Raw genomic sequence first — 25,903 nt, forward strand, 5'->3', positions numbered from 1 at the left:
ACACTCCCTTAAAGAAGAGTAGGAAGAAATGGAGGAGATGAGAAAAAGAACCAAATCTACCCAGAAGATGGAAGGCAAGAATGCTGGGAAATGCAGTTTCTTGCACAGAATAATGTGGAAGAGGGGTGAACATGCATAGGATATCCTAGGAAACCACTATGACATTGAAAAGGTAGTGGATCTTTTTCTCATAATAACTGGATGATAATAAGTAACATATCAAATGAAATGCACAGATTGTTATTGCCTAAATACAATGAAACACCATATGTTTGCTATGGATAAATAAATTTTATATAAACCACACCCAAGTGGTTATGGTGTATTTTCTTCACAGTAGGAATGAGCATCTATCCCTAGTTGTAGTAACTAGGGATAGATGCTCATTAATACGACTGTGTTGTTAAATACCATTATATGTGTATGTATCCACTATACATATATATACATTTTTGTCATCATTATATATATATACATATATATGCCACACATTATGCTTCTTTAATGACAATAACTTATATCTTTTGATTAAATACTTCAATTTTAAAAATTATCACATTGAAAAGCAGACACACAAAGTGGCTCTTCTGTGTGTCGGATCCCAACCCTGACAGTCAGGCTAGTGCCTTCCCATGTTACTCTTTGGGGGACTTTACATGAGGCATTAGGAGCCTTTTGCTTATACATGTCTATCTTCCCACTAGACTCTGAGCATCTTGAGAACAAGCACCGTGTCTAAGCACTACCACCGTGGGGCCAGGAACGAGTGGTTCCCACCTCCAAAGGCAGCTTAGCTATATTAAATAATGGCCAAGTGGTTCCCTCCCTCAAAGAAGCTGACAACTAGACAGGTGTCAACTAGACAGGGGTTGAGTTAGGCTATAAAACAAGGCGCACAATAAATGTCTCCCAGCTTTCTGTTCTGCGGTACTTCCTGTGTGCTGTCATTTGGTTTGTCACCCAAAGCTTTTGCTCTCAAATCCACAGGCATTCCATGCTCACCTTAACCCTATGGTCTGTGGAATGGGTTGGGCATCATTAGTGTTGGCAAGAACTGAATGCTGGAGGCCTCAAGCGCAGGGAAGATGGATCCATTTTCATGTAATGTGGGGGGAGGGGCAATGAAAGGACATTCAGCTTAAGAATGTCCCTGCCTCCAGCACATCACTACTTCAGGATACTGTGTGATGTGTCTAACAAGCAGGATGGATGCAATCAGAGACATACAGGTGACAAGATCTAGACCTGACAAAAGATAAGGTAAGAGTATACATAACAGACAGAGAGAGAGAGAGAGAGAGAGAGAGAGAGAGAGAGAGAGAGAGAGAGAGAAACAGAAACAGAATCAAGAGATCCAGCTTCCAGGGTAAGGTATAGTAAAGACACACAGATCTAGGATGCTCAGATAGTAAACCCAGGTAACCAAACAGGAAAGAAACCTAGTTTAAGAGGCCATTTCGAGAAGTTTTTCTTTAGCAATATTCACACTTAGAGATGGAGACAGAACATATAAATGAAAACTCAGGTTTTGCCTTCACCTTTCAGGGACCCAGAGCCCACCCATTAGAAGTCTGTACAAAGAGGATGCCAAGCAAATATACAGAAAGAATGACACGTGCATGTGGAAAAGACAGTCCTTCCTGAGTGGCTATAGCTCCAGGCCAGGGCTTCCATCCAGTAACCACCTAAGCTGGACATCCTGACAATGCATGTTTGGTTACCTTATGTTCCTGATGGAACACTAAGGATCTTTACTAGATATCAAAGGATGCCAGCAATGAGTCAAGTGTTCTATTGGTAAAAAGCACTTAAAGAGTGGGAATGTGAACTTCTCAGTGTTTAACTCTGAGATGTTCACAATAAGGAAAAGGCTATGGTGGCTCTCAAGCTGTCATAACACACTTCAGATAAGTGCCAGTTAGGGTAGGATAAACAGACACTTTACAACACCTTACACTGGGAACAGATGGTAATAAGGGGCATGTATGTGCACACACACACACACACACACACACACACACACACACACACACACACACACCTGCCCATCCATGCACAATGCTTTTGCACATTAACTTTTGCAGAAATGACCAAAGATAGAAACTCTGATCTCTCCTGGGCTCAGGCTGGTCTCTAAGAATTCCCTGTAGGGCTGATACTTACTTAGGTCTCAGAACCATGCTCCCAATTAGATGGTGCCTATCACCACAGGGATTGGAATCAAAGCCCATGGATGCATATCAAAATAACTGCCATACACATAAATGGCAGACTAATCATGGCTGCTGTTTATCACCCAGGTCCCTCAGAGATACTTGGTCCAGTACCCCATTTCAGGTTGTGCCTATATGAGCCTATAGTTCCCATGAGGTCAGCAAAGGAGCCATTCCTGGGAAATTCCAGAGTTAATCCTGCTATCCAAGTAGTTAAAGAGACCCATTCTCCATTCTACCTGCAGTAGGTCCACTTTTCGCCCCTTAGCATCATTAAGCTCTTGAGGAAGCCACAGTTGTTTCTCTAACACAAATGGATCTGAATTCTGTGTTAATGAGTTTCGTTACTGTGACAAATTACCTGTGGCAAACCACTTACTAGGAGGAGATGTTCATTTCAGTTTACAGTTTTAAAGGTTTCACTTCATGATCTTTTAGACCTGTTCTTTGGGCCTGTGGCCCTTCAGAGAAGGGCATTCATCATGCCTGGAAAGCAAAAGGAGAAACCAGAAGGGCCAATGGTTCCAGCATCTCCTTCCCATGGGTTCCTCCAATGACTTAACTCTCTTCCAATAGTTCTGACCAACTAAAACTTCTAGTCTTCTGAAAGGACCGCAGGCCTGGGCTAAATCCTCAAACTATGTGTTAGTATTCAGGCATCTGTACTGGTCTGCCTTTGGGGTTCAGACAGGATATGTCTTCAGCTGCAGCCACTGTGCACATTCACTACATTCCCTTTTAAAAGAGCTCTGACCACCTTCTCCTTCTTCTCCCTCCCTCCGTCCCTCCCTCCCTCCCTCCCTCCCTTTCCTCCCTCCCTCCCTCCCTCCCTCCCTCCCTCCCTCTTTCTCCCTCTCTCTCTGTTCCCCAACCTCTCTGCCTCTCTGCTGGTCTCTCTATCTACCCCTGCCCCATTTTCTCTTCTGCTGCTCCTGGCCCCAGAGGCTGGTCTCCCCCTTCCCCTTACTTTTTGCCATTCCATTTCCTCTAATTAAAACAAACCCTCCACATGAGCTATGTTGCAGAGCATCTTTCTCTCTTGAGCCATTCTTTAAATTACAACACTATGAGCCTCTGAAGTACAGTCTAGATCCAAACTATAACAGCCATTCAAAGAAGAAAATGTGCTTATTTGAGTTGGGAGGGCAAAGGGCAACATTCTATTCCCCTGGCTTATCAGCAATTCTTCTCACACTTCTCTGATGCAGCATAAGACCATGGTGAACAAAGCTGTCTAGTTCTTCACAGAGACTCAGCAGGCCAGGGTGGGATCCAAGAACCTCCGCCGACTAACATAGCTCTCGGGAGATCCCAGAGGATCTCAGCTGCTGTCCCTGGGATCACTTTGAAAACCACTGACTTATATACAATGAGCAAAAATTTACAACACATGGAAGGAATCTATTCAGCCATACAATCTCAATGGCCCTGTGAAACCAATTGAAAAATCACATTTACAAGAGTAATTCTTGTGAAATAAAAATGAATGATGAATCAGGGCACGCTTGAGGGCAAAGCAACAGTGTTCTGGCTGTAAATACACCTGAGAGGGAAGAGTATTTCCCACATCATCCAGGAGGCTAACAGATTCAAATTAATTTTTGAGCAACACAGTATTGTGAATGCAACAACAGTTGAACACACAGATCCACATTTCACAGATGAGGAAACTGAGGATCAAAGAGAGCACATAGAAGACTACTTCCAGAAAGGGATTAGAACCTCTTGCCTCCACGCTCTCTATCCACTACTCCTGTTCTAGGCAATGTCACTCAAATAATAAGCCAAGTTTCCTATACCTGGGTGTTTCTGTGGCAGAAACTGTAAAGATACAAGAGCAGAGTGATCCCACCCAGTCCTGTACAACAGCAACATAAAAGATTTCATTCCTCAACTCTCCTAAAGAAAATCTTCCTTCCATGCTGACACTTGGAATGCTCATCAGGAAAGAGTGCCAGGCAAGTGTGCTTCTTGTGTCTTCCCTTCCTCCCTAATCCCATTCATACCCCACTTCCGAAAAGATAAAGTCCAGGGCATGGAGTGGGGCAGCCGTCAAGGGACACTTACAGCACCCAGACACCCACATGAGCATCCTGACCCAGTCAAACAAGATGTAGCCATTGATGCTTCTCTTGAATAAAGATTGAAAAATCATGTTTTTGCCATTTTAGACAAAATGACTGGCCAGACCTGTCTTAGCACAGACGTTCTTCTCTCCCCTAAGGACTGCTGTTTTTAGTTCAACTAACACTGCATGTTTGTACAACAATGGGAAGCCGAGAGACATCATTTCCCCCACCCCAACTTTTTATTGATCTTTTGCGAAATTGAGGCAAGGGTTGAAATTGTGTTTTCCTTCAGATTTTTTCATCTGAGAAGCAGTCAGTGTGTGAGGAAGCCAAAGCAGCCTTCATGAGGATCAGATAAGGGAAGCAAAGTAGCTACTGAAAAGGGGAAGTATGTCCTATGACACACTAGAAGGAGATGCCTCAGCCTGACAGCAACAAGCCTGCTGCTTTGCCTTCCACACTGGTTGCTCACCTTAGCCTTCACTGTGCTCCCTCCTGTTCTGCACCTATCCCCATCTGTTGGAAAGCTTCTGGAGATGTCTACTGAAGAACAGGAGAAGCATAAGCTGACATTGAAGAGGCAATATGGGGACACTTGACAACAGGTGCACAGGAAACTGAACAACCATTCAAAACTCTACAGTGGGTGGTATCCTGGAAGAAGTTCTACAGTATGTGAAAGTCTTGTAACCCATCAGCACCATCGATAGCTTGACTGGGCTGTGCAGGCCTGTGGAATTACTGCAAACACAATGGCAAGGGGAAAGAAGAATGGATTTGAACTGAGCCATGCACAAGTGTCTAATAATAGCAATGAAATACCTCAACAACCGGCACAACTTAAAGAATCGAACACAGATAATTATGAGCAATCTATTCAATGGAATGACCAGTCTGTGATGTGGAAATTCTTAAAGCATTAATCTTTTTATTTATTTACATGGGGTGCCTTTTCTTAGGGAGCTGGTATTCCAGTTTGGGGAATGTAACAATTGAAGGAACAATAAATATATAACCCTCAAGTAGTTACACAGAAATGTTAACACAAAATGCCCATGAAATGTACACACAGTCAACCACACAGACCTCTGGCATCTACATTTAAAAGTTAGGCTGTGGTCAGTATCTGAAACATAGAGTACAAGAGTTTCTATTTATCCCAAAGGATATGACAGACTCTCTGTCATATCCCCCATGGAAGGCTTCGTCCTCCCTGGGGAGCAGAAAGAGGATGGGATAGGTAGGATGTTAGTTGGGAGCAGGGGAGGAGGGGAGGGAGAGGGAACTGGGATTGACATGTAAAACAATCTTGTTTCTAATTTAAACAAAAAATGGAAAAAAATTTAAAAAGAGTTTCTGTTGCTACTCTAAGAAATTAACATAACTTTGGTGCCTTTGAACAGCTTCCAATTTTACAGTTCTGGAACACAGAATCCAAAGCAGGTCTTGACATGCCCAACGCTGTGTTCTTTCTGGAAGCTATACAACAGAATCTTTTGTCTTCTGCAGCTCCTAGATGCTGTCTGCAGTGCTTGGCCTGTGGTCCCCTTCCATCTTCAAGTCATTCTGACTTCTGCTTGGGCATCACATCCCCTTCTCTGACTCAGTGTCTCCTTCCTCCCTTTTGCCAACAAGAAGCTGTGTAATGACATGAGACCATCTTGAGGATCAAGACCATCTCAGCACTTCAGGATCAACTGAATTCCACCTGTAGACTTACTTCCCCCTTAACTGCCATGCAGCATAGCAAAATGACAGAATCTAGGTACCAGGGCATAGGCATCTATGAAGGACCACTGTTACACCTATCATGCTAGGGTGTAACAGATAATTTTAGTTGTTAATTTGACTTTTTTTTTGAGACAGGATCTTGCCATGCATCCATGGCTGGCCTATTATTTACTATGTAGACTGTGCTAGCCTCAAACTCACAGAGATCTGCCTGCTTCTACCTCCCTAATTCAGGGGTTAAAGATGTATACCATCATGCCTGGCTATCTTAACTATATTTTAAATCAGCTACAACACTAGTCTCTGGGCACTCCTATGAGGAGCTTTCTAGATTTGATTATCTGGAGTAAGAAGACTTTACCATAAAATGCAGACAGTCAAGAAAATAACCCTTATGGATAACGGGAAGCTTTCTTTTTTTGCCTGCTTACTTTCACTCCTGCTGGCAAGTTTATCCCTTCTGTGACTGCCACTACCACATTTCTTCACTGATGCTAGAATAAGCATCTTCATCTTCCAGTATAGGTTAAAGACAGCAATTCTCCAATAGTCCTCCAGGTCTTCAGTACTGATCATGACTGGTAAGATACTCATAACTGTGGACTGGACAACTACTGGGTTCTTGACCTATCCAGTTTGAGACAGCTATTGTTGCACTGCCCAGATCATGTAAAAAATTTAAATAATACATATTATAAGTAAAAATATATGGTACATATCATTTCTTTTTTCCATCAGTTCTGTTCCACTGGATAACCCTGAATAACACACTGAGATAACCTCTTGTCTGAGTCTCCATGTTCAGTGATCTCTGTCTTCAGAGCTGCTTAGAATAGGACAGTGGCCCTCAACCTATGGACCACGACCCCTTTGGGGTTGCATACCAGATATTTATATCACAATTCATGACAGTAGCCAAATTAGTTTTGAAGTAGCACCAGAATAATTTGATGGTTGGAGGTCACCACAACATGAGGAACTGGATTAAAGGGGTGCAGCATTAGCAAGGTTGAGAGTCATGGAATAGGGGAAGCATACAAACAGCTTTTAATAATTAAGTGCAAATTCAAAATGACCACTGACCTTAACTTGGATAGGGCAGCAGGGCCTCACCTGCACTTCTGTGGAGATAATTTCCTTTCTAATGAGCAGACATTTTCAAGCTGAAATGAAGAGGCATTCTGGAATATAATGTCAACTAGCTAGTAGCAAACAGTTCACATTTCTCCACACCCCCAATGAACGGAATATGGAAATACATAAAAAGATGCTGAGTGTGAAGCCCCTGAGACATAAAAATGGGATGTGACAGGTGGACCGTGGAGAACACACTGACCCCCAGGTGTAAGCACCAAACTCAGAAAAATGCAGGCTTTGTAACTGAAAGGAGCTGATTTCAAGGACACCTCATCCCCTTCATCTATTTAGAGACCCCATTTCCTGGAAATGCAAATTAACCAGATAGAAAACAGGATGCTGATACATTGCTTTCCAGAGACTAAGAGAAAAGAGGGGGGATGGAGAGCTCCAGAAAGCTGTAAACCAGGGAAGATGTAAAATTTTCATACACTATCTCTGGTTTAAGAACTAGGATGAATTATCTCTCTATGAAAATAATAAAGAGAATAAAGTTTCAACCACATGTTCACAGCACTAGGCAGCAGGAATGGACTTCAGAGTAGAACAGGGATCCCCAAACATTGGACAGTTATCCAAGCCATGCCCACCAGCCTGCCTGTCAGTATCACTGATATTGCTGGAAATGGATTTTTGGAGTGCAGAAGGACACTGAAGGAACAAGAGGGCTTTTCAAAATCTGATCAGGACTTCCTCAATCAGAGAACAGGGCCTTGAATATCCTGAAAACTCACTGAATCTTTAAAAAAGGAAAGGAAAGCCAATATTTTCCACAAAGAAGAATGAATTATATAGAAAAAAAAATTTCCAGGAGAACATAAATGAGTCTCAGTGTGGTGCAAGAAACATGGGCTATAGGGGAAAAAAATTCGATAACTATAAACAGCAAGGCTAATATAATGGAGTTGGCTAACTTGGTGTGCATGGAAGGCGCTGTTGCCTTGGAGTCATCCAATCACCTCTAGTACTTACAGTCTTTCTGCCTCCTCTTTCCCATGGATCCCTGAGCTCTGAAGGAAGGGCTTTGATGAAGACATCCCCTTTAGGACTGAATGTTCCAAAGTCTCTCACTCTCTGTACATTGTCTACTTGTGGGTCTCTGTGTTAGTTCTCATCTACTGCAAGAAGTTTCTGTGACGCGGCTGAGTGAGGTGTATAGGTGTGATGGAATCTCATTAGAAGTCATTTTATTGCTACATTCCTTTAACACAGCAGTTCTCTGCCATCGGAAAACACAAGTATTTACAATTCAAAATAGTAGCAAAATTACAGTTATAAAGTAGCAATGGAAATAAATTTATGGTTGGGGTCACCTCAGCAGGAATTGTTTAAAACTGTATTAAAGGGTCACAGCATTACGAAGGTTGAGAACTACTGCTTTAGCAGAATAATTATACTTACATAATTTTTAAATTTTAAGACTACAAGGAAGGGCCTGGAGAGATGGCTTAATGGTAAAGAGAGCATATTGTTCCTGCAGAGGACATGAGTTCGGTTTCTAGCACCCACATCAGGCAGTCCACTACCTTCTGTAAGTCTAGATCTGAGAATAGGATGCTCTCTTCTGGCCTTCACAGGCACCTGCACACACATGTCATACACTTACACAGAAGCACATACACATAAATAAAAATAAACCTTGAAAAAGAAAAACACATTATGAAGAAATATTTTGAATGAATCATTGGCGATCATAAATAATACACAGCAGAACAACTTTCACAGACAAATGCAGGAAAGAAATGGGGGAGCAATCATGACTCCCAGCTAACTTCCTTAAAGCCTGATCAAACAAAACAGCACAGCAGGGGTGAGAGAAATCTGCACTGCAAAATGCCATTTTCTACACACTATTTATAGATTTGCCCAGTCCTAGAGGGATTTCATGGAAATTTCACAGAGATTCTAAAGTTCACTTAGAAAGATAAATGGATGATAACAGCAAATGACTTTTTCCAAAACAAGAGGACAGGAGCCTCACCCTGCCAGATAATTAACATGCTAATAAACTACAGCATTAATTAATGAGGAAGTGGAGTAAAATAGATGTCATAAAAGCAGCCAGTGGCACAGGGGGAATAAACACTGACTGATGTGATTGGAGAAATGCATGGGTTAAGATGATTCCATAAACAATACTAGAATCAACAGAGTGATTCTGCTCACTTCTTCAGCTCAACCAGAATAAACCCTAAGTGAAGTATAGGAGGTTTTTGTTTTTGTTTTTGTTTTTTTGTTGTTTTTTTGCTAAATCATACAGGTAGGAAGACAAGACAGGAAAGAGTATGTGGGATAAATGTATGATTGAGATCCTGAATCTAGGAATAAAATATTGAAAAATATAAGCCAAAAAAAAGAGAGTTTGAACTGGATGAAAATGACACCAATATGCCATAAAAACTTCTGGGAGGATAAGATATACAAAATACATATAAAACTCTTATACATTCTCTTTTAAAAACTATCACTCCTCTCGATAGAAATGTAGACCTGAGTGTGGTGACACAAACTAATAATCCCAACCTGGGATTCTTTTTCTCAAAAGAAAAAAAATTGACATTACAGATGAACAAGTCTTTTCCATAAGGAAAGAAAATGATAGAAATGGATGAAAGATAGAGGGGAAAGGCAAACAAAAGTGGTGAGGTTCCATTCTCCTATAGTAAACTGAATGAGAACAATGTAGGCGCTGGGATGTAGCTCAGTGATAGAGCACTTGCCTAGCATCCATCAGAAGCTTTGGGTTTGACTCCCATTGCTGAAGAGACGCACCACACGATTATAATACTCACTTTTGGCAAGTGTGCCTTGAATCCAAAGCTCTCTCAAACCTGTTCACATACATTCCTGGAAGCTAGCAGAGCAGTAACTATGAGCCTCTCCAACAGACATGTCCATTAAGGAGGAAATACCACTTTGAAGATTCCAGTCAAAGAAACTGGCAAAGATTTCTGCAAAAGACTCTCACCACAGATAGCCCATGGAAAATGTCTCATCGTGCTAAATAGAGAACCTAAAAATGCCAGGTGTGGGGGGCACACACTTCTAATCCCAGCCATCAGAAGACAGAGTTAGGGACATCTCTATGAGTCCAAGGCCAGCCTGATCTACACAGCAAGTTCCAAACCAGCCAGGGTTACAGAGTAAGACCCTATCTGAAAAATAAAATGTCAAATGAATCAGATATGACATGTTAAAATTAAAGGAGACAGTATGGTATGTGATGAGATTTTGAACCAGACAGGGTGGGTTCTAACCTAAGTGGTTACACTTCATTTTTTTTGTCCTGTTTTCCATTGCTTGTAAAACAGAGAATGTTTCCCATTCCATAGTGTTATTGGGCAAGGGTAAAGAAGACAGAAAAAGTACCTGGAACACTGTCTCGGGCCTGCTGAGTACTCCAGAAATGCTGGTTTCCATTAAATCAACAAAAGTAGCATGACTTGTATTACAGATGCATACACCTGTAATTCCCACACTTAGAAGACTGAAGCAAGAGGACTAACCTGAGCTACATGGCAAGGTACTCTCTCACATACACAAATGCAATTTTATTACCATTATGCAGACATTCAAATTACATCTTAATTTTAATGTCATGAAGAAATGCTGATGACAAGCTAAAAGGGAGGCTCTGTCAATTCCAATCTTTTCTAGCAGACAGAAGAGCAGGGGGGCATTTCCCAACTCATTCTGCGAGCCAGTATTACCCTGACAGCAAAACCAGACAAAGACGGTACCAAGAAAGAAAATCACAAGCTATTTTCTCATGCAATCAAAACATAAAAGTGCTCAGTAAAGTCTTAGCAAATCAAATTCAAGAAATATAAACTGCAAACCATTTCTTGAGCTACTGTGGCTTATCCTTGGTGTGAAAGACTGGCTCTGTGTTCAAAAGCCGTTCCACACAATCCATTCTGTATAGCCATTATATGTTAATTGTCTAAGAGAAAAAATCAAAGGAGTAATTAACTCCTACAGGAAAGACATTTGACAAATTTCAATACCTATCCCTGATTTAAAAAGAAAAACGGCTTCTCATCAAATGAAAATTCAACAGGAAATCCCTTCACATCATAAAATATAACTATGAGAAAACTACAGTAAACATCTTGCTTAAACAGTTTATGACTAAATATTCCCCCTAACATCAGGGACAAGTCATAGATGACTATTCAAACAACATTATATTAAAGAATCCAGCCAGTGTAACATGGTAGGAAAAAGAAAATATAAACCTAGAACTGAGTATTTATAGCACCTCCATTCATAAACACTTAAACTAAAAGCAACTCAAGCATCTTACAACAGGTAATGGGCTAAACCATTCAAAACCACAAACAGAATGTTACTCAGTCAAAAGAAGTGGACCTGTAAGCTCCCGGATTCAGAAGTCAACTTAGATGAAGTCATGATATTAAGTAAAAGAAACAAACTGAAACTATTAGAGTGTTGGATTCCATTTACAAAACATTAATTTTCATTTTCCTTTTTCTTTTGAGACAAGACTCCCTATTTAGTCTCAACTAGCCTAAAACTCATGATCTTTCTGTCTACACTTCCCTGGCGCTAGCATTATAGGTGTGTGCCATTACATTTGGCTACATTCTTAAAAACTCAAATACTCTGGTGACAGACAATAGATCAGGGTAATGGATAAGAGGAGGACATGACTGCTAAGGGACAATTGAGAGTTTGGCAGGGAGAGTGATATACTATCTGTATCCTGACTGTCAATCAGTTTTACTGTATGCAACTTTAAAATTAAAACATACTAATTTTTAATTAAAAAATGTAGGGACCAGCAAGATGATTTAGTGGGTACAAGCAGTAGCCTCTAAGCTGATAAGTTTGATCTTTAGGACCCACTCATATCGTGGAAGGACAGAATTTAATCTTTGAAGTTATCCTCTGAGACCTCTCCACCTATGCTGAGGCATGAACACATGTATACACATATATACATGTATTATACATGCATACATACACGATAGATAGATAGATAGATAGATAGATAGATAGATAGATAGATAGATAGATAGACAGACAGACAGATTTTTTTTTTCTATTTAAAGATCTGCTGGGCAGTGGTGGCACATGCCTTTAATCCCAGCATTCAGGAGGCAAAGGCAGGCAGATCTCTGAGTTTGAGACCAGTCTGGTTTACAGAGTAAATACCAGGACAGCCAGGGCAACAGAGAGAAACCCTGTCTCAAAAAACAAACAAACAAAACTTTTAAAGATCTAAGCTATTATACACGGTTTGATCTCAATTTTGACACGCTGAAGGAGGAAATAACATCACAATGTTAGAAAATAATGGGACTGATCTGAAATCGCCTAGATTTGTTTAAAGTGGGTACAATGAGTTTACTGTCTGTACACAGCCCAAAACTATCTTTGATTTTAAACGTCAACCTGAACTACCACGCCAAAGGCTGTAAGTCTGATTTTCAAATCCTATATTGCTAAAATCCTAGGAAGCTCTTCTTAGCAACCGGTGTTCAGATCAATGTCCAGAAATGTTACAGCAAGGACGAAACAAAGTTGGAAAGTTATAGAAGCAAACATTGCTGACAAGGAAAAAAAGAAAAAGAAAATCCATGGCCACTCATTTTCCAAAGAGCCCATTATCCCACTGATTACACCAAGAAAGAGGGATCTGAAATAGTAACACAAACTCTTAGAAAACAAGGAGTGTCCCGAGGGCGGGGCCAGCTTCAGCTCATCGCTTTACTTGTTACACGAAGCAGCTCATCCTGTGACTCCCCCTTTTTTTCCCAGGGACGGACTCTCCTGAATGTCACAAAGTTTCCCAGGGGATTCCAGCACTTCAGTAGCATTTCAGAATGTGAGACAACTTGCCAAAAGTTGATCTTCATTCATTATATTCCTCCCTTCACTTTGTGCTGTTTTCTCACGTGGCTTTTTTTTTTTCCAAGTAAAGAGTGAAACTGGCAATTTTCTTGGATGTCACTTCTAACAAAATAAGACATTAAGACTCAGTGGCCCCTTAAAGTGTCTCCATGTCTAATAGTCCAGAAAACAAACACTAAGGAAGGCAGTATGGGAAGCCCCATGGCTAAACTGCCTGAATGGTCCATCTATCTGAAGAAGCCATTTTTTCAAGCATCCTTCATTCAGAAATATTGTGCACGTGACAGAAAATAACTATCCATTAAGAAAGCCCTCAGCAAGCCAAGCACAACCTTCCCCTGACGTTCAGTTCAGCTTTCCATATTCTAGAGTTTTCAAATGTAAATGAACTTGGTGATCCTTTCTCTGCCCCAGTGGATAATCCAAATTTTGTGCAGAATATAATAAAATTGTTGGTGATTTCCCTCCATCCTTTAAATTGTGATTTTTAAAAATTGACTTTATTTGACTGTAGGTGAATATTAATGCCCCTGCTCCTTTTGCTTTGAATGAAGAGGACCCCTTCTCCATTTCCTCACTGTTAATGGTACATACAGAAACTCAGATGAGTTATACAATTGTGTAGAACCTGGCATACACACACACACACACACACACACACACACACACACACACACACACGTACCTGCATGCACAATTGAGAGTCAGCCTGAGTAATTAAGAGAGGTGGACTGGATTGATGTCACCACCCTCCTGATAATATTATGTCACAATTTTGCAAAATATTACAGTGAAGTTAACTAGAAAACATATACAATGGAGTCTGTATTTTGTTTTTCCAACCATATGACAATCAATTCACTCAATAAAAAATTCAATTAAAAAAGGTTTTCCATTCCTTTTACCCCTCCACCTTCTGTTTCCTTTTGTATAGTAGCTGACCCTAAAAAGGAAGAGGAGGGAGGAAAGAGACCAGCTGACTTAAATAACATTGGATGGTCTGGGTTCTGTCATCAAATAAGGTTTTGAACCCCTTGACAGTCATGGTTGGGAGGACGTAAGACTGGCTGCTCTGCCAGAGGAACTGGATTTGATTCCCAGCACCCATGTGACAGCTCACAACTTTTTGTAACTCCAGTCCTAGGGGACCTACATTTCTCTTCTGGCCTCCTCACGTACCAAGAATACATTGTGGTGCATAGGCATGCATGTAGTCAAAATACCCACATGTGCTAATATGAATAAATAAATATAGAAATAACATTAATAAAAATCATACCAAAAGTCCTGGGTGATTGCAAATGGACTGTAATCTCAGCACTTGAGAGGTTAAGGCAAAAGGATTGTGAGTCCAAGGCCAGCCTGGGCTAGATAACAAAACTTATCTCAAAACAAGACAAAAAAAAAAAAAAAAAAAACTCAGGCAAAATGGTGAAAGAAGTGAGGATGATAGGTAGATTAGGATATACTTTCAGGGACTTAGGCATCCAGTAACTGCCAACCCAGAAAGAGAGTGAGCAAGGATGAGGACATCACAGAGTGGAGGTTCCTAGGTCTGAGTGGCATTCACTTCCAGATTAGAAGAATCTGGTGGAAGACATAAGAGACTGGACAGACACATACCCATACTAGTCTTATAACTCACTGACACAGAGTGAATAACACAGGAAAAGCAAAGCAAATGTCTTAGAAAAAGGAAACAGAGTCTAAAAACAATTAAAAAATAGGACGGCATCAGAGTCCTTAGAGGCATCATTGAAAGAAAGGTATCCAGGCAACATCTTCAGACCTCCAAGGAAAATAGGCATCATCCTAAGTTATCTTCCTTCTATTTTTAAATTTAAGGCTAGCCTCAAAATCCTAACCCTCCTGCCTCGGCCCTCCCTAGTTCTAGGATTATACGTGTGTAACCTAAGTTATGAGCCCAATTCATCTGACACATGGGTTAGAACAAAGACCTTCAAACATGCAAGGTGTCAAACCTGTGCATTCTCTGCCTTATTACAGAGGCACCTAGAATGTGTGAGATCCAAAACAATCGTGCGAGTAAGCCAAGAGTAACACATGCATGGCTTCTAGGGAGACAACTTCCAGGGGAGAGTCAAGAGATGTGAGGGGCACAGAGCAGAAGGGAGGTGTCTAGATGTTATCTGGATCGCAGGCTTACCAAGTAACCAGACAAGAAAAGGTCAGAATAATCTGAGTGAAGATCACTTCCCAAAAACACCCTTATGGAGAACTTAATGTCAGTGTACTTATGAAATTGAGATGAGGCCAATGGAAGAGAATTTGGGATGAAATTGTGGCAAAGATTTAGAAAACAAAGCAGAATTATATTGATTTACATCCAGAAGAGAAAAATTGAGTTCAGTGTATTTCACAGATCAGAGACAATGAGTCTTTACATATCCATAATACAATGAGTGCTGCATATGAACCAACCCCAGCAGGGCTCAGGCTTGGTTACACACTGGCACCAGCTGTAACACCCTTAACAACAACAACAACAAATCCCAATGTCCACGGCACAACCTGGGGCACTCCATCAGCATCTCTAGGTAAGATTCAGACACAAGTGAAGCCCAGAGTTACCTAGGTGACACTGCAGAGAAGATTGAGGAACATGAGCTCACCAAAGAGATAATTTTCACTCCTCACAACTCCCCGCCCATGGTTGCAACTGCTAATGATCCCAATTTTCAACTATCAGCTTCATGTCCCACCACCACACTAACTCAAACTATCCAAAAATGAACACTTCCATTCTGTCTAGAAAATGGTATGATTGACCTCCTGGTGTGGATGTGCAATGCCTGTCTGGTCACCAAGGCCTCCTCACCACTCTTTGTTCTTTCGTGTCCTCCAGTGGTTCAAATTCTGGTGGCAGACCAGGTCACTAAAGTAAAAATGCCCCTTTCTAAGCCAGAACAAAGCAAACATGTACAGGGAAAATGAAGAGGAACACTGTCAATGCTGCAAAAGCTACAGATGGGAAATTCTCCAAACTGGGTAGCAGCTGAGCTGATTTTATTTGCTCACCCTCTCAGGAATACATAGCTACTAAAAGGCAAAGGATGAATGCTAAATTGCATGGTTTAAATAAGCACCCGGCACTGGTCTTTCCTGATCCCCAGAGTTCCCTTCGAATCCTAAACTCCAGACTAAACAGCCAACCAGCTCCATGGCCTACATTTGGGCTCAAGTTCACTAAGATTTTACCCAGGGTTCAAAAATATATGTGGCTGCTTTAACCCCATGAGCATGTATGTAGTTCAAAACAGCAACAACTTAGCCACACAGCCTCCATGTTGTAGTTAACTAGACTTGGGTCCATTAACTTTTGCCAATCTAACTATAAAAATAAAAATGACATCTCATTATTTTTAAATTCCAGTCTCCCACTTGACAATTAAGGGTGGAAAATGTTGTCTGTGGCTATTGGCCATCTGAAGTTGTGTCTCTGTCAGTTGCCTGCCCACAATATTTTCAGTTTTCTAGGAGTTTCTGTTTGTTGTCCAGGCCCCAGCACCTCCGAAGCACCACAAACTCCTCCAGGGCATGCTGGATTCCTCATTCATATCTCCAATAATTCTTCAAAAATAGCTACTCAGTGCCCCTCTTCTCGAAATGCCTGAACACCGATCCTGGGTGTCTACCACAGACACCACTGTCATTCAAACAACTAGCAAAATGCCTAATTACAGAAGGCATAGGCAGAGATCCCTGGATCTGATGCTTTTGGGATCTTGGGAAGGACACCTTCCAAGGAATCCACTGAGAAGAATTTCATAAAAAGACAACTAACAAAGATGGCAATGGGATAGCGAGGCCATCAAAGAATGGTGACACCCAACACTGGCAACAGTGAGGAGCATGGCCAATCTCAAGCCAGAAGCAGACTGAGAACAGCAAGTGGAACGCTGGAAGACCATAGCCCATCACCCCCTTGGCTCACAGCAAACCTTCCTCCACTTGAGTCGTCAATACTTTGTGGTTCTCAGATCATACACAGCAAGACCTTGTTTGAAACTATTACATGCAATGAATAAAACTCTACAGAATCAGAAAGTGGCAGCCATCAACCAGACATCCTCAAATCACTCTCTTGAGATCACACTTGCAGTGTGACCCTGGGAACATTTTTTGAAACCCCTAGACCTCAGTTTCTCCATTAGTACTCTCTATGTAGTACCCTTCCCTCCATTACCCAAACACATACACAAAGGTCTTCCTTGTGCGCATGGAACACTCCTTATAGAAGCGAGAGTTGCCAAAGTCCTGCACTATCAGCCAGCTTCCACCAGGCCTTGGAATGCTCAGCAAATAGCTAGTTTTGCAATTCTTTTGGCTTTGCCAACGCTCCAGGGTAAAAAAAAAATCTTCCCACAAGGATTCGAGGCTTCTAAGGAGAGGAAATCTTTGAGAAAAATCTGGGTTGATGAGCAGCTAAGAAAAGGCAGGAGGAAAGAAACACTTCTATATATGTTTGTGCGGAAAATAGAAAAGGTTGAAAGCGACATGTTTCTAAAATACCGCTTCTATGAAACCAGCCTTCTGTTACTCCTTACTCCTTGGCTGACTGAAAAAGGCAGGGTGATTCCCAGTCTTGTGTTCCTCTCTGCCAATGCTGGAAAATGCAGCCGTATGCAGCTTTGACACAGGCACCCCCAGGTTCAAATCCTACCACCATCCAACTGATATGGAGCACAGCCTGCCATTTTTTTTTTTTTTTTAGCTCAGTGCATTCCAAAGGAAAAAAAAAGGCAACAACATCAAATTTACAGGACTAGAAATTATGAAAATAAACACATGACAGCAACTAGGGTCCTAAAACATAGTGGATTTTTTTTGTTTTTGTTTTGCATTTTTATCAGAGGTATTGAAATTCAGAAATCAAAAGTGCTTCTCTATCTATAACAAATACATTTTGAGCTCCTATTATGGGCTAGGTGGTGGGGGTGACAGATGGCATAATAGATCACAGGGTCTCTGACCTCCTGGAGCTCAGAATCCAGTGAAGAGGAATGTTACTCGAACACTGACCAAACAAATAGATAGCTGCCGACTTTGATAAACATAATCAACAGAAAGCAGTGTTTTCAGAGAGCACAGTGGGGAATCTAATATAGTCCAGAAGACCTTGGCCTTGCAGAAGGATTAAGTAACTGCAGGGTGAAGGATTAGCTAGTTGTGGTGGGCACAGCAGTTCAATGGGGCCAGCACATGTGAGAAATCTGGGACCAGGAAGGTCACACCCTTGTGAAGCAACAGAAGAGTCCAAGTGAAATAAATCAGAAAAGAGAAGGCCAAGGTAGGGGACATGAAGTGTGGGATTCTGCAGGCTGCACACCCAAGCTCTCTGATGAGTGGGATTCCATAGAAGCAAAGATGGGCTCTCAAATTTACAGTTCAAATCCATACTGTAGCTCTTTCTTCAAAGGATACCTCCTATCTTCACACCTAATAAGGTTAAAGGCAAGACTCTCATGATTGGAGGGCATTTCAAAGATATTATACATGCGCATGCATGTACAGTGTATATTCACATGGGTGTACATACAAATGTCTACATGCATACATATACATACACTTCCTTTATTCACAGCTGGCTACTTTGGGAAATGCCTTCACCCACTCCTAAGTTACCCTATGTTATGAACTTTTCGGATCTCCAGATTTTACCAAATATACGAATCATCAAATCTCCCATTAAAACTGAGAAAACCGTGACTCTATGTCCTCACCTTTCCAATTTGGGTGTCATTTGTTCCTGCCTTGACCAGCGGAAGACCTCCATGGCGGCAGCACTCTGTGGCTACTGTGAGAGCATAAAATTGGGGGTGCTATCTCTAGGAACATGGCCACCATGCTTTGAGGAAGTTCAAACTGAGCCCCCTGCAAAGGCCCCCTTGTTGGTCTGGGTGAACAGCCATATCAACCCCTACACATGGGAGTGATGTTATCTTGGATGACTCCAGATCCAACTGTCAAGTTGCCCAGTCTTGCACTCTTCCCAGCCACGGCCTCTGACATAATGGAGTAGAGAAAAGCCATCCCAAACATGTCCATTAAATTTCCTGAACCAAAGTATCCATGGGCAAAAAAGTTAAACAGCTGTTTTATATCATCTTTGGGGCTAATTTGTTAAATAGCAAAAGTAATTTACATATAAAATATGTTTATACACACACACACACACACACACACACACACACACACACACACACGCACAAATGTGTGTATGTGTGTGCAAATATTTTTTCCTTAGTTACACACTGAGAACTTTCCAGAGAAGATGTATATAATTGTTCCTGGGTTAGAAGCCCTACTTCTGGAGAAAGATGACCATGTAGTTCATATCAAGATAAGTGAAACACTTCTAAGCCACTCAATATATACAAAAGTAATTCATTCTCATGGCAAGAATAAATGAAAACCCTCATTAGCAAATCTAACACCTTATTTAAATTGGCTTTGAACACAGAGATCAAAAAGGAAATCTTCATCAGCAACAAGTAAATAGGGCACCGGGGCCTGAGTCTTCCCGGCTGAAGTCTCACGGGACTGAAGACGGTGATTGCAGATGAGGTGGATGCACAGGAAGTTTGCTTGGCACAGTGCCTGGCACTCGAGATACCCAAACTGTAGTTGTTATTATTATTGCTTTTGTTGTAGTTAGAATTAAGAATTCTCTTCATTCCAGCACTCACTCTTCCTGACCTAAATTAAACAATCCTCATGTCCTAGCTACACGGGGGGGGGGGGGAGAATCAGTATATATTCTTTGATATACTTCTTCTAACCAAATACTGAGCACCAAAACATTTGCAAAGTAGAACCAAACTTTTCAGTATATAACCGAATCTAGATTTACTTAGGAATCAAGAAAGAGATCCCAAATTCCATGATTAGAAATGTTATATAACATAACTTCCACACACCTCTATTTGAACTTTCTTATAAAAAAGAACTAACTGTCCTTTTTATAAGAAAGATAAAGAAAAAGGGAGGGGAGATCATGGAAAACATGCCTCTGGGTGTTATCCTGTTATGGTCACTATTTACCACATGCTTTTAAAGGTGAAATAGCACCTTTGGTCATTAGAGAAATACCCCCACATGACTATATAAGCATCACCGTGCTGCACCCCAAAGCAAGGAACACAGCTGGGAACAAAGAGCCAGGTCACCTCAAGTTGGTTTGTCCCTCCATTCCTCAATTCCTGTGTGACTTTCCTCAATCACCCTCTGTGAGTCCTAGTGTCTTTAAAACGGGGCCAAATTAGGAAGCTTTTGCCCATGCTGAAAGTATATTATGTAGAGCAGTCCAGAAGTTTTCAGGGTGAAAGTCACTACTCTGATGTTTATAATGCTGAGTGGCAATTCCCCAAGCAAAAATATCACTGGAAGATCTCCACACAGTAATTGATCTGTTCAAAATTATCTTGCAAGAAAACTATGCCTTGCTGCTGCAACATGGCTGTGCCTCCCCTATTGAAAACAGCATCATCTAATGGAAGAAAAGGTGATTAGAGACAGAATTAGGACCAACAAGTCATGGAGTTGGGGGCTGGAGTGTAGGGGATAAGCAAAGTCTGGGTAGCAGGGTCCTTAGAACTGTTGGGTTTCTCCCAACTAAGTCTTTCCAGGACTGGGAATCAGGGCTTCCTAAACTAGACATTGACATTGGGGCTAAAGGGGAAGTGAGAATGAGAAAGGAAACATGAAAGATAAATAAGAAAAGGGTACAGATGGTATACTATGGAATAAAGGGTATACTATGGAATAAAATCCAAGTCAGTAGCACATGGACAGAAACGTCATTGTCAGGGAAACTACTGAAAACGAAAGTCTAGTCTCCTGGTTCCAAGTTTACAATGCTTGATACCCTATCAGCTTCTGGTGGTGATAAGGACTTGAAGCCCCCTTCAATGTGCTGGTCACATTCACCATCCAGAAAAAAAACAAAACAAAACAAACAAAAAAAAACAATGTCTTTAATGTCCTGGAGAGTGCTGAGAACCCTGTCACTCACCGGGCCCAAACCTGTAGGTAGGGAAAGGGCCACCAAGTAATTGACTTGGAATAGCTCTTGCCAAGGGAGGCATAAACTATCTGTTGGCTTTCACTCGGAAAAACTGTAAACCCTTTTAGTAACAGTCAGTGGACATTGCTTAGCAGGTCTGAATCTGCCCTTGGAGAGAAGTTTCACTTCATTCAAACAACACAGGCCCCTCCCTCATGTCAGCACCCAAGGCCAGAAAATCTGAGATTCAGAAGCAACGGGGAGAGTCGTCAAGTCTGAGGGCTTCACTGAAAACCAGGACTGCCTCTCTCCTATTACCATATATGATGAAGTCTGTAAGAGAGATCTGCTAACTCTAAAATGACCCTCAAGTTTCACCATGAAGCACTACACCAGATAATGTGAGGGAAATCCCTTTCTTGATTGATGGCATCTTTTAAAAATGTCACCATCACTATCAAAATGCCTTTATTGTGCGTTCAAAGCATCGCTTATCAGATCTGTGTCTATCTTAACAATATAGCACATATCTCTAACTGTTTTATTTCACCCACAACCATTTATTTGTCTGCTTCCCAACAAACCCTAGCACTTGAAGAGCCAAGATACAAAATCATTTTACAACACCCCCTCCCCGCCCCGGTCTTGCCTTTCCATGGTGTTACTTTGTTCTTTTACACAGCTGCATCCCAGAGTCCAAATTGTTTCCAATAGGCAACTGTTTTGAGCACATTTCTCCTCGATGTCTATTTTAGCTCCAGAAAAGCCAAGGGCAAAGATAAGAAGTCGTGTGTGTGTGTGTGTGTGTGTGTGTGTGTGTGTGTGTGTGTGTGTGTGTGTGTGTATGGTGTACCCGCGAGTGCACCACCAGCCAAGGCACCAGGAAAAAGTGGACAGCATAGAGTGGTCCATCCATCCCCAGTATCAAGTCCGGGGAAGAAAGCAAGCTAGCCTTGAGAAATGAATCCATGTGTTCCTGCCCAGCAACCCTTTAGAAAACATGCCCATTCCTAAATGCTGGCTGGTAGCTATCACTTTCTCCTGTCGGAAGTTCCCAGCACCTGTTCTTGGACCTCAACGGTGGCAAGGAGCATTCTCTGCTGCCCACCCCACCTGTTCTGTGTGGCGAACACGTGGAGAGCCGGGTATGAGCCGGTCAGGCAGCCCTGCATGCCCTCAGCAAGCCGGGGTACAGGTGGTTGGTTACCTGCACAGGTACCGATTGCTGCCAGAACAACTTTATTACTGGCCTTGGTGGTGAAAGGGTTCTTGCTTAGGGTGACACTCCCTGTCACCACCGCCACCACCAGTCCTCAGGCTGTGGGGAAGGGGGAGAAAGCAAGAGTCACAAGGAAAGGTCTTCAGGGTGCCCAAGGGGGACTGGCCACTCCTCCACCGCAGCAGTCCTAGAGCCCAGACCCCTTCCTTCCCAACCCTGCAAGGAACCGGGTGTCCTCGTGCCTGTTCGGTGTGGCCGGAGCCCAGCACAGCTGGCCCGAGCTGAGCCCGGGGAGCCTGAGCCGCTGGAGCCGCAGCGCCCACTCGGGGCAGGCGGCGAGCACTCACCCTTCTGCTCTCGCAGGCTCGACAGCGACCAGAGCAGCAGCGCCACTGAGGCCAGGAAGCAGAGCTGGCTCAGCAGAAGGTCCCTCCGGCGGCGGCGACGACGGCGGCGCGCGCGGTCCTGGTCGCCCGGCGGCGGCATCCTCGGGCGGCCGGGCGGCGTCCCCGGCGGGAGGCGTCCGCTCGGGTCGCGGGCGGCGCGGCGGGGACGGCGGCGGGAGGCAGCCCTGCGCGCAGCAGCCGCGCGTCCTCGCTGCTTTCCCACCCGGCCGCCGCCTCCTGCTCTCCCTCCTCCCGGCCGCTGCCCGTCTCCACGCCGTCGCCCTCGTCGCTATCGCTCAGTCCCTCCTCCCCCGCCGCCTCCTCCTCCTCGCTGCTCGCCTGCGCCGCCGCCTCCTTGCGCTCGGGGTCCCTCTCCTGCTCGCACACCATGGCTCCCACGCTCCGCGCCCGCGCTCGGCCTGGGGCGGCGGCGGTGGGGCGGCCGAGAGGGGGGCGGCGGGGCCGGGAAGGAGGAGCGGGGAAGGACCGGCTAGAGGAGGGCCAGCCGCTGGCCACCCTGAGCAGGCCCCGGGCCTCGGGCTGCAGGAGCGCGTCGCGGGGCCGCCCCCCTACTCCACTGTCTAAGCGCGGAGGACTAGGAGCCAAGCGGCGGCAGAAGCGCGCCAGCAGCACGGGCGAGCACAGCTTCCCCTAGCCCGCAGCGGGTCGACGGCAGGGGGTGGGGGTGCACGGGTCGGGGGCAGCGCCCAGGATGCTACGGGTCTCTGGCCAGCACTGCGGGGAGGGGGCGCAGGGAGGAGACTGGGCTGCAGAGGGAGCCCAGTGCACAGTCCTTCAACCCTTTGGTGCCCAGAGAAAGCGGTGGTACGGGAGGCCCGCAAGGCGGGATTTGGGTAGACAGATCGCCACCAAGGAGGATTCGCCTGAAACTTTCGGAGAAAAGGAGGGCTTCTTTGGCTCTCTTCCATCCGCTGCCTTCAGCTAGAGCGTGAGTGTGTGCTAGGTGGCAAGTGCCTAACCACTGGTACTGCCTCCTCCCGCTGGCCTCTGGGGTTCCCCTCTGCCCCCTGGTGGGGATCCCGGTGAGCTAGGCTCAAGTTCTAAAACTGGCCTCCTGGGGGCTTTTGGCTTATTAGGGGTGTCCTGGCTCCCCCCTCTGGCTCAGGTTCACATTTCGCTCTCTGAGGAACTGAAGCAAGTCCAGTGTGTGGCTGAATCTAAGGGAGCCCTGGCAAGATCCCTGGGACGGAATCTCCTGGCCTTCTACAAAGATCATTAGCCTATCTCATCCCCAAGATTAAGCTCTAGGCCCCCATTCCCCTAATCCGGGTTCTTCTACCCCTGTCTATTTTAGATGTGGGGGCTGATGTCCCCACCTCCATCTGCAGCAGGTGACCATTAATAGGACACCTAGTGATGCCCGGAACAGCTCACTCTCCATACTTAGACTTTCCTTGCCTCTTCCCAGGTGCCTGCTGACTGGAAGACACACAACCCCAGAGGAAGGGAGGAAGAGATGTGTTTTTACACGTGGTGCTGAAAGCCTAAGTCTTATTCTAAAAGGAATGGCCCTAGAAACCAAATATATGACTTGGATGGTTGTGTGGAAGCTCTTGGGACTGAGCAGTGTAGCTCTGGGAGGTTGGAGGGAGGAGGGAACCTCTGTACAGGTTTTTCCAAACATGGGTCACAAAGGACCCACAGAATCAGCGGTAGATACCCCCTGACAACATCTGGGGAAATGAAAAGTGGTCATAGTTGGCTTCCTTTCCACAGATGGACCATTTCCTCTCTCTCTCTCTCTCTCTCTCTCTCTCTCTCTCTCTCTCTCTCTCTCTCTCTCTCAGACACACACACACACACACACACACACACACACACACATATACACATACATGGGGGGGGGGGTTGCTCCCGGTGTGTACAGTTTATTCCCTCCTACTCTCCTGCTGGCTGCCCCAAGTACAGCACACCTTCCCTGAAATGCCTGGATGAGTTTACCTTTGCTTAGGTTGCCAGGTACCAAAGGAGAGATTCAAACTATTCAAGTCCATCCAGGTTGGAGTGTCATGGAGAATTCTCCAGGTAGGCCATCTCCATCGAGCATTCTGAGGCCCATGAGGAGTTCAGAGTAATCCAACTTGCTAGGAAAGTCACTCATATGGTGTCTCTAGTGAAAGACAGGAGGGAGATGGAGAGGGGGATCTGGAATTTACCGAGACAGAGAATGAACACTAACTCATCTTGGGACAGAAAGTACCATAGACAGAAGGAATTGTGTGATGTGGGCATGGGTAGGGGGTGTGAGGAAGGAGAAGGAGAAGGACAGTGGGGAAGACTATGAACTGATGATTCCCTGGGAGAGAGAGGAGACTCCCATGGCCCAGAGTGAACACTGCTAGCTGATACTTGTTTTGAGAAATCTGAGTCAAAGGAAGGTAGAGCACATTAAAAGAGCTTCTGAGTACTGCCAATCATCAGTGGGAGGGCAAGGTGGGGGTCCCTCTGGCCCCCTTCCTGGCAGTGTCTTAGCTCAGAGAGGCCCCCTAATTCCTAGGGTGAGATTATATCTGCAGGAATTTACCTGGGGCCACAGGTCCCTTGTCTCTTCTTCCAACCCCACCACCAGGCAAATGTAGAGCAATCTCTTGGTGCCCCGTCAGAGCTAAAGGGGAAGGGGGACAGCCTTGGTATCATTTTTGAGCTTTTTGATGTTATGTGCCTGACTCAGTGTTTGGGAGGTCCCTCAGGAAACAGAAGTTTAGAAGGAGTAGGACCCAGAATAAAGAATGCATCTGCGGTCTTTCACTCTCAGGAAAGCTGGAGGATCCCATTGTGGGTGCTGTCTTTTATTCCTGTCTGTTCCACAATTGGTCTCACATCTTATGCTCCAAGATGAAAATCTCACACTTACAGTTCCATCTCAGAATGAGCTTGCTTGGAAAAAGAAGCTTGGAGGCTCTGGGATCTTTCCCCTTCCAAGAATGAAGCAGGTGTATTTACAGAGTATATCCAAGTTGGCTGGAGGCAGGGCTCACCCTCTTTGCCCGAGTTTTTAGCCCATAAGCACTTCACTTGCAGTTTCATGCAGAGTTGATGTAGGGAATAGTTGCAATTCATTGCTTTCACAGCCCTGCCATTGTACTAGGAACAACAACAAAAAGCAAAAGCCTTCCCAGAAAACTGGGCCTGCTAAACACTTCTGTGATCCCAGCCCCTAAGAGATTGAGACAGGAGGATGATAAATCTGACGTCTGTTTGGGCTATAAACACAGTTCCAGGCA

At 43.9% G+C, this 25,903-nt stretch overlaps 1 protein-coding gene across 1 annotated transcript in view; it reads right to left on the reverse strand.

Moving 5' to 3' along the window:
• Slc24a3 (solute carrier family 24 member 3) overlaps window positions 1–22,896 on the reverse strand; it is a 474,391-nt gene extending 451,495 nt beyond the window's left edge. Inside the window, exon 1 of the mRNA XM_027421608.2 lies at window positions 22,620–22,896. Within this exon, the coding sequence (XP_027277409.2) occupies window positions 22,620–22,758 (139 nt within the window). The 5' untranslated portion in view covers window positions 22,759–22,896. The remainder of the gene's footprint in view (window positions 1–22,619) is intronic.
• Window positions 22,897–25,903: the final 3,007 nt, after the last annotated feature.

Source organism: Cricetulus griseus, chromosome 6 (assembly GCF_003668045.3).
Source record: "Cricetulus griseus strain 17A/GY chromosome 6, alternate assembly CriGri-PICRH-1.0, whole genome shotgun sequence".
Taxonomy (NCBI): domain Eukaryota; kingdom Metazoa; phylum Chordata; class Mammalia; order Rodentia; family Cricetidae; genus Cricetulus; species Cricetulus griseus.